Source organism: Podarcis cretensis (assembly GCF_951804945.1).
Source record: "Podarcis cretensis genome assembly, chromosome: 2".
In the NCBI taxonomy this organism is placed as follows: Eukaryota; Metazoa; Chordata; class Lepidosauria; order Squamata; family Lacertidae; genus Podarcis; species Podarcis cretensis.
In genome coordinates this window covers 80,874,004-80,891,327 of record NC_137171.1, presented here as the reverse complement: position 1 = coordinate 80,891,327, position 17,324 = coordinate 80,874,004, and the positions used below count along the sequence as shown (strand labels likewise).

At 41.6% G+C, this 17,324-nt stretch overlaps 1 protein-coding gene across 4 annotated transcripts in view; it reads left to right on the top strand.

Annotated features, from left to right (window-relative positions):
- Nucleotides 1-16,348, top strand: part of PTPDC1 (protein tyrosine phosphatase domain containing 1) — a 32,376-nt gene extending 16,028 nt beyond the window's left edge. For 3 of the 4 annotated variants that reach the window (XM_079965017.1, XM_079965016.1, XM_079965015.1), the window contains exons 2-10: nucleotides 1,822-1,914; nucleotides 4,775-4,946; nucleotides 5,710-5,790; nucleotides 5,979-6,097; nucleotides 6,801-6,938; nucleotides 7,988-9,132; nucleotides 11,355-11,540; nucleotides 13,099-13,209; nucleotides 15,566-16,348. In XM_079965017.1, coding sequence (XP_079821143.1) covers nucleotides 1,830-1,914; nucleotides 4,775-4,946; nucleotides 5,710-5,790; nucleotides 5,979-6,097; nucleotides 6,801-6,938; nucleotides 7,988-9,132; nucleotides 11,355-11,540; nucleotides 13,099-13,209; nucleotides 15,566-15,682 — 2,154 coding nt within the window. In that variant the 5' untranslated portion in view covers nucleotides 1,822-1,829 and the 3' untranslated portion in view covers nucleotides 15,683-16,348. Of the gene's footprint in view, nucleotides 1-1,821; nucleotides 1,915-3,601; nucleotides 4,376-4,774; nucleotides 4,947-5,709; nucleotides 5,791-5,978; nucleotides 6,098-6,800; nucleotides 6,939-7,987; nucleotides 9,133-11,354; nucleotides 11,541-13,098; nucleotides 13,210-15,565 lie in introns of those variants that run through there. The other variant, XM_079965014.1, reaches the window with a different exon arrangement.
- Nucleotides 16,349-17,324: the final 976 nt, after the last annotated feature.

The window sequence follows — 17,324 nt, the reverse complement described above, 5'->3', positions numbered from 1 at the left end:
CTTAAAGAGAGCCTGCAAGCTTGTTGCAATAGAATGTGACTCTTTCAGTAGAGAGCAATTGGCTGTGTTCTCTGCTGTGGGAAAAGCTTCCATGTGCAAGTCCTCTGGGGATATGATGTTTCAGGTGACAGGACCTTTTTTAGATGCATCTAGATTAGATCTAAAATTGCATAAAATTTGCCCTCTTAAGAGACTTTATTGTGCCTTACATATTTAATTTGGAATCACAGCTCAAACCTCACATTTTCTGAACTAGCACAGAAGTGCTTTTTAACAGTTTAAGAAGGGACAGAGTGGTCATCTACTGCATTAAATTCATTGGCAGTAGATTCAGGACTGAGAAAGTACCGTAATTCTTCCCTTAACACAATTCATTTACGTGGTTTCACTCAGCAGTTTCTGCACATTGCACCATCTTTTGCTTATGGTATTGATATGAGTTTGTAGGTGCCATACACCCATAATCATGTTGTTGACTCTTCGTGACCCCATGGACCAGAGCACGCCAGGCACTCCTGTCTTCCACTGCCTCCCGCAGTTTGGTCAAACTCATGCTGGTAGCTTCGAGAACACTGTCCAACCATCTCGTCCTCTGTTGTCCCCTTCTCCTTGTGCCCTCCATCTTTCCCAACATCAGGGTCTTTTCCAGGGAGTCTTCTCTTCTCATGAGGTGGCCAAAGTATTGGAGCCTCAGCTTCACGATCTGTCCTTCCAGTGAGCACTCAGGGCTGATTTCCTTCAGAATGGATAGGTTTGATCTTCTTGCAGTCCATGGGACTCTCAAGAGTCTCCTCCAGCACCATAATTCAAAAGCATCAATTCTTCAGCGACCAGCCTTCTTTGTGGTCCAGCTCTCACTTCCATACATCACTAAAGGTAAAGGTAAAGGTACCCCTGCCCGTACGGGCCAGTCTTGCCAGACTCTAGGGTTGTGCGCTCATCTCACTCTATAGGCCGGGAGCCAGCGCTGTCCGCAGACACTTCCGGGTCACGTGGCCAGTGTGACAAGCTTCATCTGGCGAGCCAGCGCAGCACACGGAACGCTGTTTACCTTCCCGCTGGTAAGCGGTCCCTATTTATCTACTTGCGCCCGGGGGTGCTTTCGAACTGCTAGGTTGGCAGGCGCTGGGACCAAACAATGGGAGCGCACCCCGCCGCGGGGATTCGAACCGCCGACCATGCGATCGGCAAGTCCTAGGCACTGAGGTTTTACCCACAGCGCCACCCGCGTCCCTTATACATCACTACTGGACCCATAATCCTAGCAAGTGTTAAAAGCTAATCAAGCCAGGCTAGCTTCCTGACGAGGTAACCGCCTGGGTGATGGGTCATTAAGAGAACAAAGAAAAGAGTCCTCTGTGCCAGATGACGAATGGGTGGGGCCCCTCATCCAGTGCTTAGACAGTTGGAAGGACAAAGCCTGAGTCTTTGAAGGGAGAGTTGGTTGTGATGTGACCTAGAGGAAAAAGAAGCAGGCTGGAAAGTCAAAAGAGAAAGTGATGGCTGATTTCTGCTGGCATCCAAGGCTGTGGGACCAAGAGCCTTTTGGGGTGTTGATGCTGTGAACCCCTCCTTCGTAGGTTCAGGTTATATATGTGTGTTTAAATAAACCTTGTATCATAAAGCCACCAGTCTCTGTTGTTCCTCATTCCAAAGGAAACACAGATCCTGGGTAAGCGCCTGGATCCCCTGGAATCTTGCACTGCTCAGAGATTGGGGTGGTGTGCAACAGTACGTTCTACCTTGGCTTTCCTCCTCTGGCTATTTTTGAAGATATGCAACAAACCACAACTAAGGCTACTCTGGCAAATGTTTCAACAGGTACTGCGATGGCTGCAGGAGTCCTGTTGGAAAATGAATTACCCTACTGTTCTCTGGTATCAAGCAGTGCATATCTTGCAACCATGAGTTCAGGTAAGTGGGCTTTTTTTTTGGGGGGGGGGCTATTTTTAGTAAATTAAAATGTGGGATAAAACAATGAAAAAACCCCAGGCTATTCTTGCAAATCGTGATGTTGAAAACCAGATATCGCCTAGCCCTAGTCCTACACCCACACATAATTTGGATTTGTATATAAGGGGCAACATTGGTCTTTCCCATAGATGTTTCTGTTTGTGTTTTCCCTGCTTTTAAATTTGTTGATTCTAATCTGTTGAACCTGGGTCTTTTTTAAAAAAATCCCTGCCCAAGAAGTGTGCAAAAGTACACAGTCAAGCAATTGTAGATTTGCTTCTGCAGTTTTGTGCAAGTTTAGAGATATAGATATTACCCAATGGAAGAGGTTCCCCCTGTTTCTCCTTCAATACACTTCATAGGAGGGACTAGGGTGGAAAATCAGCAGCTGCCCCAGAAGCAGTGCTGGAATAATAGCAGAATGTAACAGAGGGACGATAGTGACAATGCAGGATAACAAATGACCATTGTCATGACTTGTAATTCTGATTCCTCATTTTGGTAGAGTGCTTTTAAGGTCAGTGAATTAAGAAAACAAAAGTTGCAGAATGTGATTAGGCCTTTTTTCTCATGTTCGAATCTCATGTTCCTAATTGTCCAAAAAAAAAAAAAAAAAAAAATGATCAGAGACCTGGGATGAGAACTCTCTCCACCTTGCAACTACAGGGAGCTACTTTGGATAGCACTGTGCTCACTATTTGCTGTTGATTCAGCAATATCATGCCAGGTTCTGGGCACCTCTAAATCTTACAATTAAATGTTTTACATTTTTTTTTAACGAGAGAGAGGTTGTTTTGATTCTGTGGAGAAGTCTGTACCTTTTGGGTTTCTTCATTTATTGTTTCACCTGATTTCTGTTCCTTCAAAAAGGATGGGCAGGGGGAGAAATGACATAAGTACGAGCTCCTGAGGATTGGGCACCAGTATGACTGCTCCAGGTTATGCATGACTTCCTACACATGGCTGTGCTGAGAGGGCCATTTGGGTTGGGAAATGTATAAACAGGGGTTGTAGACAGAAAGGAAGTTTAAAGCTATGTAAACCAGTTGGCACAGCTACAAGATTTCCAGTAACTCCATTTGTGAAGTAGTCCAACACCTTTTAAAGTGAATTAAAAGACTTGTCCTGTTTTGCCATTAAATTATAGTTAAGACCCTCAGTTGGACTGAAAAAATATGAGTGACTTCTAGCGGTTTCTGGTGGAAATTTAGGGTATATTCACTGAAATTCTCTGGTGGTGCAATGTGCTGTGACAGGCATGTACTTAAGAGTGCAATTTGTTGTGTATCTGCTTATGCATTGGGAATTTGCGGTGTAGAAATTCCTGCTGGAGACTAAGCAAATGAATAAATCCATTTTTGGATTGCTGACATATTCTTTGATAAGTGCTCCCAGGACCGCTTTGGATTGCTTTGTTGTTGTTCATACTATGAGGAATTATTTTACCCCTCATCTGTTTCCTTCACCCTTCAAGTAGTATCTATACATTCTTTTACAGATCTCATAAAATAGCAGGATAATTTATTTTTTTAAGAGTAGTGTTGCTTTTTATTCCTGCTGATAAAATACTTTACAGATCTTAGTGTTTCTTTAGAAAGCTTTATTTCTACACTAGCATTAAAATTCAAAGGCATGATAGTTATTTTGCCGGGGAAATGAGTGTGTTATATAATTTCTCTCCAAGAAAAGGTTAATTCCCCTTTTCATCCTTTTACATAAGGCTCTCCACGCACTTCTGAATTTCATCTTCCAATCCGGCATGGGATGTTCGTTGACACCTTAGTCGTGATTTCTTGAATTGTATTAATTTCTGAGGGGTTTTTTTTTTAAAAGAAGAAGCCTCTTCTTGTCCAGGCTGTTGAGGTCTGTACTTCAAATTCCAGAAACCTTTCCTGTTCATCGTAAACTATTTGGGAGTCCTGCTCCAGTTTGGAATGATCTGCTTCAAGTGATTCTAATCCTCATCGGCAGTGGAACAGTTTGTCCCACACAGAATCAATGTATATAGAATTCAGCTGCCAAAAGGGTAGCTGCCACTAGTGAGTTCATTGTTGGTTTCTATGGAGACAGAGCAGCCTATCCTGAACAGCTATTAGATCATACAGAAAGATGCATGTCTCTGTGCAAGTTCAGTACTGAGCAAGTCAGACTTCTCATTCAGTTTGACTTCCTACAGCATTTCTAAACTGCTCCAAGTAGTGGGTGACCATGCAAGGCTCACCCAGAAGACGCTTGACAGTGAATATTTTTAGCAACTTTTTTCAGGGCCGGAGACATTCCTCCTCTGATCCTCTTCTCCGCATACTCCAGAGGCGACGGAGCTCTGTTGTAGAGGTCCTCTCGACTTCTACGCATAGAGTTATGGTGGCCATTTCCTCTGTAAGCCCCGAGGAACTAAATGCTGCTTTCCATGAGAAAAAAAGTAAAGTATTGGCAATTTCCTTTATATAAACTGGACTTGGGTTTTATGGCAATGTGTCTAATCTTGTTCTCATAACTAATCATAGATGAAGTTCTTGACTCTTTACTTATCATTTTATACCATCATAAAAGCTTAATGTTATTTTTCATGGAATTTTAGTTGAGAAAAAAGCATCTGCTGCTTCTAGATAATGACTGACAATTACTTTATTCAGGAGCTGCTACATACAAAGATCCTTGAGAGGGAAATGTTAAGACAGAAGCCAGTTTTCAGTAAATGTTTTAATGATCCTGGTTGCTTTGCCTGCTTTGAAATATATACTGCATACATTCGTTTTTATATGATTCACAAAAGTTGTATGATGAAAGATTTTACTTGGTCTTGCATTTTGTGTTGCAGGAAGGTCTAGGCGTCCGACTGCGAAATACACAAAAGTTGGAGAACGTCTTCGCCATGTCATTCCTGGTCATATGCAGTGTTCTATGGCATGCGGTGGTCGTGCTTGCAAATATGAAAATCCAACTCGGTGGAGTGACCAAGAACAGGCTGTGAAAGGGCTTTACTCTTCCTGGTAATGTGAAGCAATTAGCTTCTACTAGAGTTCTAAAAATGTTGCTTTTAAATGTCAAAGGTTACCCAGAGTTACTTGTGAGCAAGTCCCATTGAATTCTATTGAACTTCTGAGTAAACAAGTTTAGAATCAGGCTCCACAGTCAGCGAAAAAGAACTAGTTTTATATAGATTTAGATACTTTATGTTTTAGATGTGCAGACCAGCTTAAATACAGTGCTAGTAATCATATTTTACATGAACTACATATGTGGAACAGGTAAGGTTCCTTTTGAATTCTGTGTCTTTGACTTATGCTCAAAATATATATATTAAAATTCTATTGGTAGCATTGGCTTTTGCTTTTTGTAGCATGGTTTTAATTTCAGAATTTTTTTACCACAAACCATATTTTAATTTAAACGAAATTTTAGAATTGAATAGTAAGATTTAGATGTAATGATAGCATTCCCAAGCACTAGAGTGCTATTTTATAAAGCTGTTAAAAGAACATTTTAAAGAAATGTATAGTTATTTTGTGCATGGATATAGAAATAGAAATCTGAATATTCTGTGCTATCTACATTCTTATCACAGTATCTTGCACCATAATGTAATTTTGTTACATAACATTTTTCAGCTAGAGATAAAAGACATTAAATGGTTTAAACACACATAGTTATCTAAGGTGGCATGGTTTGTTATTAGAAAATTACAGCTGAACACCAGCTAGGAAGTATTTTAACCCATAACTGCTCACTTCTTCTCTCCCTGCTCCTTTCCAGGATAACAGATAACATTTTAGCCATGTCTCGACCATCAACAGAACTTATTGAAAAATATAATATTATCGAGCAGTTTCAAAGGTAAAAGAAACAGACTGGTAATGAATTATTGCAGCTCTTACAGCTGTAAAGCTGACCTATTATTTCTTTTCTGCGTTGGTTTGGAACTGTTCATAACAATTCTGAAGTAAGAAGGAACGTTGGTGGGGATATTGATTGTGGAAAAGCATGCACAGCTCAATAATGTGCCTTCCTTTTCTTTGCCTAAGATGTGGCATAAAAACAGTAATTAACCTTCAGCGTCCTGGAGAACACGCTAGCTGCGGGAATCCACTGGAACAAGAGAGTGGTTTCACCTACCTTCCTGAAGCTTTCATGGAGGCGGGAAGTAAGTTTGCTCCTGCTGTTGTTCCTTGTTAATTATAAAGTGTGGCGCTTACAGGCTGTTTCTGCCACCTACTTCTTGGTGGCAGCTAGCTGAGAAATGCTTGCCAAAGAAAATAACTTGCACCTAATGAGAAAGTTGAAGAAATACACAGCTCCACTATGGAGCATTATAGATACTAAATCTCATAAACAGCCATAAAATAAGCAGCTGAGAATGGATAGCTGTGTTTAATATCTGCAGCTGTGCATTTCGCACATTGGCAAAGCAATAGATTTGCATGTGGATTTTATTGCCTCCGCTGCAATCAAAAGACTTGCCCTTCCAACGAAAAGACACTGTTGCTCATTTCGGTAAGATTGACAGCTGCTAAGAAAGTGGGGATTCTGTTACTTCCCAAAACATTATGTTACATATTGTGTGTGTGTGTGTCACACACACACACACACACACACACACACACAGCAAAATCCTTACTTGTTACAGGTTTGATATGCCATGTTTTGTGTGAAATGCCTTGACTAATTTGCAATGTGGCATTTGCAATTCTCATAAGACGATATACTAAAATGGAGGAAGACAAATACAGGCTAAAAATTCTGAAAAGCTTTCTTAAAACAGATCTGAATATTTTTGTTGCAATATGAATACAATGAGCTGTGGATGGTCTTTTGATAATAATGATGTTCTAAACTGTTTTTTCTAGTTTATTTTTATAACTTTGGATGGAAGGATTATGGTGTGGCTTCTCTCACTACTATCCTCGATATGGTAAAAGTGATGACTTTTGCCTTACAGGAAGGGAGAGTAGCTATTCATTGTCATGCAGGACTTGGCAGAACAGGTAAAAATGCTCAACTACAAATTCACTGAGAATGTATTGTTATAAAATGCAAAATAATGATAATTTAGATTCCTTGATTCCCTTGTAGATTCCTTGATACATTCATATAATGAAGTCTATTCTGATAGAAATGCTAGCACAACACCCTCATTGTTTCAAAGGCTGCATGCATGCATTTTTCACAATTTTCTTCTCAGATGTGCCACACAACTCCCAAACTGGTCTTTGTGTTCAAAGGATTTGGCATGAGAGCTTTTGTAAAGGGGAAATCGGAGGTGGGGATAGCATTTCTAGAGGCACTTGCTATTTAAGAAGCTTTTGTGCCATATCCATGAAGTGCCTTTTCAACACCATCCTACTTTCCATGCTCATACTTAAGAAACCCTACGTAATTCTTTTCCAAAGTATCCCTCAAGCATAAGTGTATTCATCTAGCCCTTTTTGTAAAAAACCCAAAATGTGGTAACAGGAACAAGGCCACTCCCTCCTTCCTCTTATAGGCACCAATGCCTTGCAATTTTTGCAGATCTTTTGCTTTATTATTGTTAAGAACTGCTTTCTCATTCCTCTAAATCAGGGGAAGCACTGCTAGAAAAGCTCAGTATGTGCCTTCCCTGACCTCCATTCATCCGCTAGTAAAGACCTATTTGTTTCCAAAACAGTTTCCCAATGTTTTCATCTCGCGTTTTGGGTGATGATGTAATCCTTAAGTCAATTTGTTGCCGCCTGCTCAGTGTAGATGTTTCAAGGTTGTTGGTTTCTAATAATTTTTTGTTCTGGAAGCTGTTCTATGTTTCTATAGCAAATAAATGTGCAGTTCTTTATATAAATAAACAAGTATGGTGCAGTAGGGGGAAAATAATCTGGAGGAGCTCCTACAAGGCTGAATTGATTTTCATAACTGGCGGCAGCTTCGGCTAGCCTGATCTATTGGAAGGAACATGAATCTGCATCTGTATGCTCTGTGCTATTTTGAGAATTACATTTTTGTTTTCACCTAACAAATTTAACATTTCCTTCTTCTTTTTTGTCCTTTACTTACCTTCCAGGTGTTTTAATAGCTTGTTACTTGGTTTTTGCCACACGAATGACAGCAGACCAAGCAATCCTTTTTGTCAGGGCGAAAAGGCCTAACTCTATCCAAACCAGAGGACAGCTGTTGTGCGTACGGGAGTTTTCCCAGTTCTTGATTCCTCTCAGGAATGTTTTTGCATCCTGTGAACCCAAAGCGCACGCCGTGACTCTTTCCCAGTACCTGATCCGGCAGCGGCATTTGCTCCACGGTTATGAGAGCAGGAACCTCAAGTATGTGCCAAAGCTTATTCATCTGGTTTGCAAATTGCTGTTGGACTTGGCTGAAAACCGGCACGTGATAGAGGAACTTGTGGACCTTCCAGACCTGTCCGCTGAGATTGAAGAGACCGTTTCTCAGCTAGCTTCCACGCAGCTTGATAAAGAGCTGACAAGGCAAGACAGTAGTGCTTCAGAGCCGTTTTCTCTCTCGGGAGCCAATCCTCTTCATCCCAATGAACATGAATGTGATCCTCTTTGGAAGAGGAGGAACATTGATTGCCTTCAGCCTCTGGGTCGGGCAAAAAGGCGCCTGAGCTATAGCGACTCAGATTTGAGAAGAGCGGTCTTTGTCTGTGAGCAAGGAGAGACCCCCTGGTCGGTGCCTGTGCAAGTGCCACTCTGCAGCAAAACAAACCCACCGAACAATTGCCAGACTCTCAAGGTTGATTTAACCCAAGAACTCTTAATCCGTAGTACATTTACTTTCTCGTGTCAGGACAGGACGCCTTTAGATGGAAAAGAAGCCAATTCTCCATTTTTCCATAAAAGCAGGTATCCCGGAGAAGTGCAGCGTAGCCAAACCTTTTCTTCGGGCCTTTCGAGTGATCGGAAGGAAGAGGAGGCGGAGGAGGACGAAGAAGAGCTAAAAGCACTAAACTATAATTGTGGCAGAAAAGCTAATAGCTATGGCAAAAAAATGTGGTCCTCTGAGGACTCGGACACTTCGAAAGCAGAGCATGAGATCCGCAATATTCGGGATCTCTGTGAATCGATCCCCCATATCGTCGTGCAGTCAGAACTAACTCTGGAGGCACGAAGAACGTTGGCAGCCAAGGCCCTGGCAGATGTGAATGAGTTTATGGGATCAGACGAAAAAGAGAAAAAAGTGGAGATGTGGCAGGTATTTTCATTTAGTAAATGTTGCACACGTGTCTAGTTCAGGAGATCACCTCCAGGAAGTGGGGGGGGGGGAGGGGGGAATCCTATAACATCTTTGCTTTCAGAGAGCATAAAGTCATACCAGTAAAGGCCATTCTTCCTACTGAAGCTTATGCTATCAAAAATATAAAGCTATAAAGAGAACATACTCAGGGGTGCTTACTATGCCCTACTTCGTGCCCTTCAGCGATAAGACGCTGTAGCCACTAGCTTTGTTGTATTTGCTTAATCTAAGGACAATCAGGTGTTCTTGTACACATGCAATTACCGTGCAAAGCTGGGCTCTAGAACGAGACTTATGGCATCTGTAAAAAGACTACTGCTCCTCTTTCAGTTGCGGCAAAGTGAGTACTTCATCAAACTGGTGCACACTCCCCTTCAGTGCTCCTTCATAATACTTGAGCACATATTTTGAGAAACATGGGAGTCAGCTCCTTACCAAAACACAGCCTGAAACCAAAATGGGCATGCAAATGCAAAAGGTTTTAAGCAGTGACAAACCCTTCGATTTCTGTATGAATGTAATGCAATCTAAGGGACACGGGTGGTGCTGTGGGTTAACCCACAGAGCCTAGGACTTGCCGATCAGAAGGTCAGTGGTTTGAATCCCCGCGACGGGGTGAGCTCCCATTGCTTGGTCCCAGCTCCTGCCAATCTAGCAGTTTGAAAGCACATCAAAGTGCAAGTAGATAAATAGGTACTGCTCCAACGGGAAGGTACACGGCGTTTCCGTGCGCTGCTCTGGTTCACCAGAAGCGGCTTAGTCATGCTGGCCACGTGACCCAGAAGCTGTACGCCGGCTCCCTCGGCCAATAAAGCGAGATGAGGGCTGCAACCCCAGAGTTGGTCACGACTGGACCTAATGGTCAGGGGTCCCTTTACCTTTACCATTAATGCAGTCTAAGGGCAAACCTCCTGCTTATGAGTCAACACAGGGTCCTAAACTCTCTGCTTACATTAAATCCTAAAACAAGAGCAAGGCATTTGTAAGAAAGACTCCACTTGAAGCAGCAGGTGCTTTAACATATACCTCCCGGCCATTCCCCTCTTGCAGTTGTCCTGGCCAGTGAGGTAGGGACTTGAAGGCCAGTCATGGACTCTTTGAATGGGGTACCCAAGAAGGTAGGGACGCGGGTGGTGCTGTGGTCTAAACCACTGAGCCTAGGGCTTGCTGATCAGAAGGTCGGCAGTTTGAATCCCCACAACAAGGTGAGCTCTTGTTGCTCGGTCCGAGCGCCTGCCAACCTAGCAGAAAGCACATCAAAGTGCAAGTAGATAAATAGGTACCACTCCGGTGGGAAGATAAATGGCGTTTCCGTGCGCTGCTCTGGTTCACCAGAAGTGGCTTAGTCATGCTGGCCACATGACCCAGAAAAACTGCAGACAAACGTCGGCTCCCTCAGCCAGTAAAGCAAGATGAGCGCCGCAACCCCAGAGTCGTTTGCGACTGGACTTAACTGTCAGGGGTCCTTTACCTTTTTCTTTTACCCAAGAAGGTCAAGGGCACTGTGCCCTTGGTCTTACATGACTTGTCTCACCCAGGTCAAGGAAGCCTACCAAGAATGCATTGGCTGAAGGGGGCCCCGATCCTGGAGCTGGCACCACAAATGCATCCAGGCGTGTTGAATCTGTTTGCTTCTAAACTGGACCCAGAAAGTGGAAGGCTTTGCGGAAACTAGTTTGACGGTCCCCAACAAATGCTCTCTGCCCCATATGCCCATTATCTTTTCTCTTTCTCTTTCTCTCTCTCTCTCTCTCTCTCTCTCTCACACACACACACACACACACACACACACCCAGAGAGAGAGAGAGAGAGAGATACTACATAAGCTGCCTGAAGGCATTATTTTCCATATGCCTTCATATTTTCCATAAATGCGTGGAGAAAGAGAGCAGGTTTGCCTCTGCTGCTCCTGTCACATTCCCAACAACCCCCCTCCCTGAAGACCACGGTCACATAGAGTGCTAAGTCACAAATGGAACAAATGCTCTTCAGACATTTCATCCCCCATGCATGTATGGCAGGCAGGGATTTGGGAATGGGACAAAATTGGGGGGTGGCACAGCCTTGCTTTCTTCCTCTGTGTGATTATACCAAAAGGGATCTGTGTTTATAGAATTCTACCCTAAAGCAAAGACAATTTATAGAAAGTTGACAAGGATTTCTTTCTTTTTTATCTTTAGAAAGAACTGAATTCTCAGAATGGAGCCTGGGATAGGATATGTGGCGAGACAGATCCTTTTATCCTCAGTAGTTTGATGTGGTCCTGGATAGAGCAACTTAAAGAACCTCTTCTAACCAAAAATGATGTAGATGTGTTAGCAAAAAATAACGTAGACCCTCAAGAAGCACTTAAATTATTAGACAAGGTAAGCATTTAATGTATTAAGGGCAGTTATATACCACTTCAGGAAGACCTCACAAAGCATAAGATGACGCAGATGCGGCATACACATCTCCTTGCCTTTGGTTGCTTCCAGACGTCATGATTTATTTGCACATAGTTTGCAGCGAGTTTGTGATGTCAGCTATTTATTGAGCATTCATTCTAATTTGTTTATTCAGAGGTTATACAATGTTGCATAAATAGTTACCCTATACTTCCCAGCGTATTTTCCTGTCACTTTCCTTATCACAAAAAGTACAGCTTAACAAATGTACATTCACTAAGGCCTCTTCTTTCATGGTACTTGTATCTGTCCCTACGTTTCTGCATACCCTCTTTCGTATTATCCCAGTGTGGGTTCCTTTATTATTTATCTTTTGCATGACCCTTAGGAGTAATGTTTGCATCCCCCCCCCCCGCGTATTTCTACACCACTATGAAAATATGTCCACCCTTCATTTTGCCTCCTATACCATGTCACTCTCTGCCTTTAAACATGTTCATGTTCTCCTTTTACTAATAGCTTTTACTTTTTTTTCTTGGTAACTTATAATGGCTAGGTGGGAGAGCCCTATAAGTGCATGCTGTATTTCATATCACTTACCCTTTTTTTGCTACCGATCTAGAGGTCTTATAAAAACTATATTTTGTCCAGTCTACTGGGTGGCAAATGTTAGTGGGGCAGTATTTAAGAGAAATGCTCTTTTCCATGTATGCTAGTCACCTGTGCTCAGAATTTGTAAATTTTTGATGGGAAACATTTTTCTTTGTTGCATTTGAATACATAATTCAAGTGGACATAATTTACTGAGTAGCCTATATTCAGGGCTGGATTAAGATCCTTAGAGGCCCTAAGCACTTAAGAGATTTTGGTGTCCCCATTTATATCAGATTCAAAATATAAACCACAGTAAACCATAAAATAAAAATTTATTTTTCAAAATGAAATGGAACCTACAGTAGGATGGAAAATAATGCTTAGTTTTCTATATTTGTATAAATAATGTTTATTTTTGTTCAGGTGGTAAATCTGGCAGTTGGGAATTTTCTGTGGTGCCCCCCTTCCCTTGATGCCCTAAGCATATGCTTATTTTTGCTTTATGGTTAATCCAGACCTGCCTGCATTTGCTATGAGTGAATACTGTTGATAAACGCCACTGACTTTAACAGGCTTAAAGGGGAGGAGCACCTGTGGCTCTGCAGACATTCCTGGACTACAGTTTCCATCATCTCTGATCAATGGCCATGCTGGTTAGGAACTAGGAACTGGAATCCAGCATCCTCCGAAGAGCCACAGATTCTCCACTCTTTTATAGAGGACATTTTGTGCTTATGCAGAAGAGGGCATTTCAGCAGGTGTAGTTTGCTCTTTCACTAGTGGAAATCACAAAGGTGATTGTGAAGGAAAGAGTTCACGCTCTCTTTATAGAATCGTATAGCTTCAGGCATGCCAAATGCTGTTGGATTGTGGTCGGTGTCTCCTCCACATTGGTGTCTTAAAAAAATTTCCTACCTAACAATGTCTTTCCGCTCCCCATCAGGGAAAATATCACACTATACTGTGCATTTTAAACTGCGTGGTGCAATTGCAGACCATACCAATGTACGTGGAGGACCTTCTCCTTGATCGTGCCATTAAAGCATTTACAAAGGCAAGTGGAATGTGAAATTGTGATCTTTTGTAACTCACAGACTAGCCTAGAACGCTGACCATAATTAACCTGATGGTAAACTATTTCAAACATTGCACTTCATGCAAAGAATCAGAACCAAATGTACTGTACGCTGGAACCAATTAATGTGTGGGTGCACACCTACAGAGGGCTATAGAATTCTGGTGTCAATCAGTGTCCACACGGAGCTTGCTTGCTTGCTAGGAGTGGGCACCACAAAACAAGATTTGTTTTGGACCTTGATCTGGCGATTTGGAAAGCAAACTGATTCAGCTCTGACTGCTTCAGAAGCCACCCACTTGGCCTCTGCTCCCAATTACAACCTTGCTTTGGGGGGGAAATGAAGCTCTGTGTCTCCCTATGCTTTGAGAGATTGGTTCTTCAACACCTTAGGACATGTTTTCCGCCGGATTTTGATGGACACCAGTTTGCTTACAGGAGAAATAGGTCAACAGATGATGCCATAGTCACAGCTTTTCACCTTGCAGCGAGTCATCTGGAGAGACCGGGGAATTATGTCAGAATGCTGTTTACAGTGGTACCTCGGGTTACATATGCTTCAGGTTACATACACTTCAGGTTACAAACTCCGCTAACCCAGAAATAGTGCTTCAGGTTAAGAACTTTGCTTCAGGATGAGAACAGAAATCGTGCTCTGGCCGCACAGCAGCAGCGGGAGGCCCCATTAGCTAAAGTGGTGCTTCAGGTTAAGAACAGTTTCAGGTTAAGTATGGACCTCCAGAACGAATTAAGTACTTAACCTGAGGTACCACTGTACTGATTATAGCTCGGCTTTTAATACCATCCTTCAGGACATTCTTATTAAAAAGCTGAAGGACCTGGACCTTTCCCCTACCATCTGTGATTGGATTAAAGACTTTCTGAGGGATCACACACAAATAGTGAGGATTGGGCCTGTTACATCTACCTCTCTGAAGCTCAGCACTGGCACCCCACAGGGATGTGTGCTGAGTCCCTACCTGTACTCGTTGTATACATATGACTGTATTTCATCTGATCCATCCACTGCAGTTATTAAGTTTGCAGATGATACCACCATAATGGGTCTAATTACAGGTGGAGATGAATTAGCGTATAGGGAGGAGGTTCAGAAAGTCTCCACATGGTGCCTAGAGAACACCTTGCATCTAATTTTTAATCTTTGTTCGAAGCCACCCAGAGTGGCTGGGGAAACCCAGACAGATAGGTGGGCTACAAATAATAAATCATTATTATTATTAAATATCAGCAAGACAAAAGGAGATGTGTTGGACTTTCGGAGGAAGAGAGAGGAACTAGCCCCGTTGTATATCGGGGGGGGGGGCTGTGTGGAGAGAGTCTCTTCCTTTAAATTCCTGGGAGTTTACCTTGAAGACCTCATTTGGAAAATCAATACAACCCAGGTAGTTAGGAAGGCCCAACAGAGACTCCATTTCCTCAGGGTCTTGCGAAAGAACAATGTCAAACAAAAATTGATGATCTGCTTTTACCAGGCCACAGTAGAAAGTGTCCACAGTCCCTACAGAGGGTGGTGAACACAGCACATGATATCATGGGCTGTCCCCGGAGTTTGCTAAATGACATCGCGGGAGACCGCTGCCTCAGGAGAGTGAGGAAAATTCTTAGGGACGACTCACACCCTGGCCAGCACCACTTTAATCTCCTACGTTCGGGGAGGAGATACAGAAGTATAGTCAGCCACACCAGCAGGTTAAAGAACAGTTTTTATCCGTGGGCTGTTGGGCTGCTGAATGGAAAAAAATAGTGGTGCGATTGACTTCCGACAAGCACACAGAGCGCGGACAAGACTGAGTGTATGTGGAGGGCTCGTTTAATTTCACTGCGCACGGGTGGTATAGTGAAAATAAAGGTTGGTTGGTTGGTTGGTTGGTTGGTTATTTATTTATTTATTCATTCATTCACTCACTCACTCACTCACTCACTCACTCACTCACTCACTATTATGGGAGTAGTCGGGGGGGGGGGAACAACCGCAGATGTAATAATTTACTTTTTGACAAAACTGCATCCATAGCAGTTCACAATAGATTTGAACAGCTAATTTTGCAAGTGCTGTTCTCTATTTAGCTCCTGCTACTCCATTTTATAAACTAAATCTAATAGCCATTGTAGTTCAAGTGGTAAACTTCAGATATTATTCTAGTACTAGGTGAAATGAGACACTCTGAATTTGTATATGCAGGAATCTATATGTAGGATTTATATTTCATTTTCTGTAGACACCATTGTGTTTTGAATTAGACAGTACTGTCTTTCGATAAAGCCTGATATGTATGTGTTATAATTTTATTAACTTTAAGTTTGCTTCTGGCAGGTGAGTTCTGATTCGGAAGGTGGATTGGACATTTACAGCATTCTGAAGAATATTTTTAAACAGATATTGGAACACCAAAGACAATACTCCAGAGACCAAACAGAAACCCTCTTTTGATGTTTACATGCTAAGCTAGTTTTCTGCAGCTTTCCAAGACTATCTGTCCTTTACCATCCATTGTTATATTTTGTATTCCTTGGTTCATGTTAACTAATAACGTTGGTTATTAAATAACCACAACTAATTCTATCTGGCTCTGTACATAAGTTAATATTTAATGAGTTGCCATTTTGTGTCTGTACTGTGGCATTTTGTATTTAATTTATTGATTTTAGAAAGTTTATCATTAATAAGCTATTTTTTTTCACACTGAGCTATTGCCATAATTTCAGTGCCATGATACGCAATGGTTTATTCCGTTAAATGTTTGCATATTAACACTAAGTATACAAGATGAAGTTTACGACAATGGTATTACATTTTATTTTGTAGTGAGTAAACATTGGCTTCTATTAATGACTGTTGTACAAATGTACAGCTTTTCCTCTGTAATGCCAAAACAAACATGTAGGGGGAAATAGAAACTTGACATGCAGCACCAAGATAGGCAATCAATTGCTCATAGATCCTTTTTAGAAAATTGAGAATTTTGACTTTATAACACCATATAAATTTATAATTCTCACATTTGTTGGGAAAACTGAAATGTGAGACCTGTATTATAGTGTCATGGAGACCAGAAGATAAATAAAAAAAGAAAGTTGTTGTTTTAAAGTCTCTTCATTTCCTACATAGATTACACTGGGCAACAATTTTTTACTTTTTGAATGTTGTCTAGATTTCTACAACTGATTTAGGGTATTTTTGCACTGCTGAATCAGGAAATGGCATTTGTTTCTCTCCATCAGGTCAGGTTTACTGTAAACTGAATGGTGGGCATTGATAAAGGTAAGTACACGTAAATTGCATGTTGCTTCACCATTTTTCAAACTTCAGGGCTTGAACTTCCGTTTCTTGGAACTCCTGGAATGCTCAGCGGCAGGGAGGTCTCTCTTCAGAGTCCAACAGTAGTTAGCCATCATGACTGTGTCCCAGCGACCCTGATACCTGATCTCCATCTCTTTCATGTCCTGATGGAATCTCTCCCCCTGCTCGTCACTCATTGAACCCAGCTTCTCAGGAAACCGGTCCATATGTGAAAATAGGTAGTGCATCTTGACGCTCATGTTGCAACCCAGGTTTCTGAAAGCAGTCAGCGTGTTGTTGACAAGTTCTGCGTAGTTTCTGGCCTTATTGTTGCCAAGAAAGTTCTTTTTTTATATATATATAATATTTATTAATAGTTTTTTTAAAATTATAACACAATAAACAAAACATACAAAAAACCTCACATTTCATAACATATTTTCTTATCCTTTTTGGACTTCCTCACATCTCCCTCTCCTACGTTCCAAAATATAAAAATTAATTCAGCAATTTATCACCTTGTCCCCACCTTATCTAATTTTCCAATGTTATATCTTAAATTTTAGATATATTCATTTGACTTTTAAAAACTTTTTAGTTTAGCCTAATCATTATCTAAAAGTTGATTTTTTCCTAAATTTAGCTTATCTTCATAGTTCAGTTTATCTAATTCAATGGTGCCAAGTTGTTTGTGATCAAGCATCCTCCTTAACATTCATACAGTTTACAATATTTTTGCAAATAGTCCTTAAATTTCTTCCAATCTTCTTCCACCGTCTCCTCTCCCAGGTCT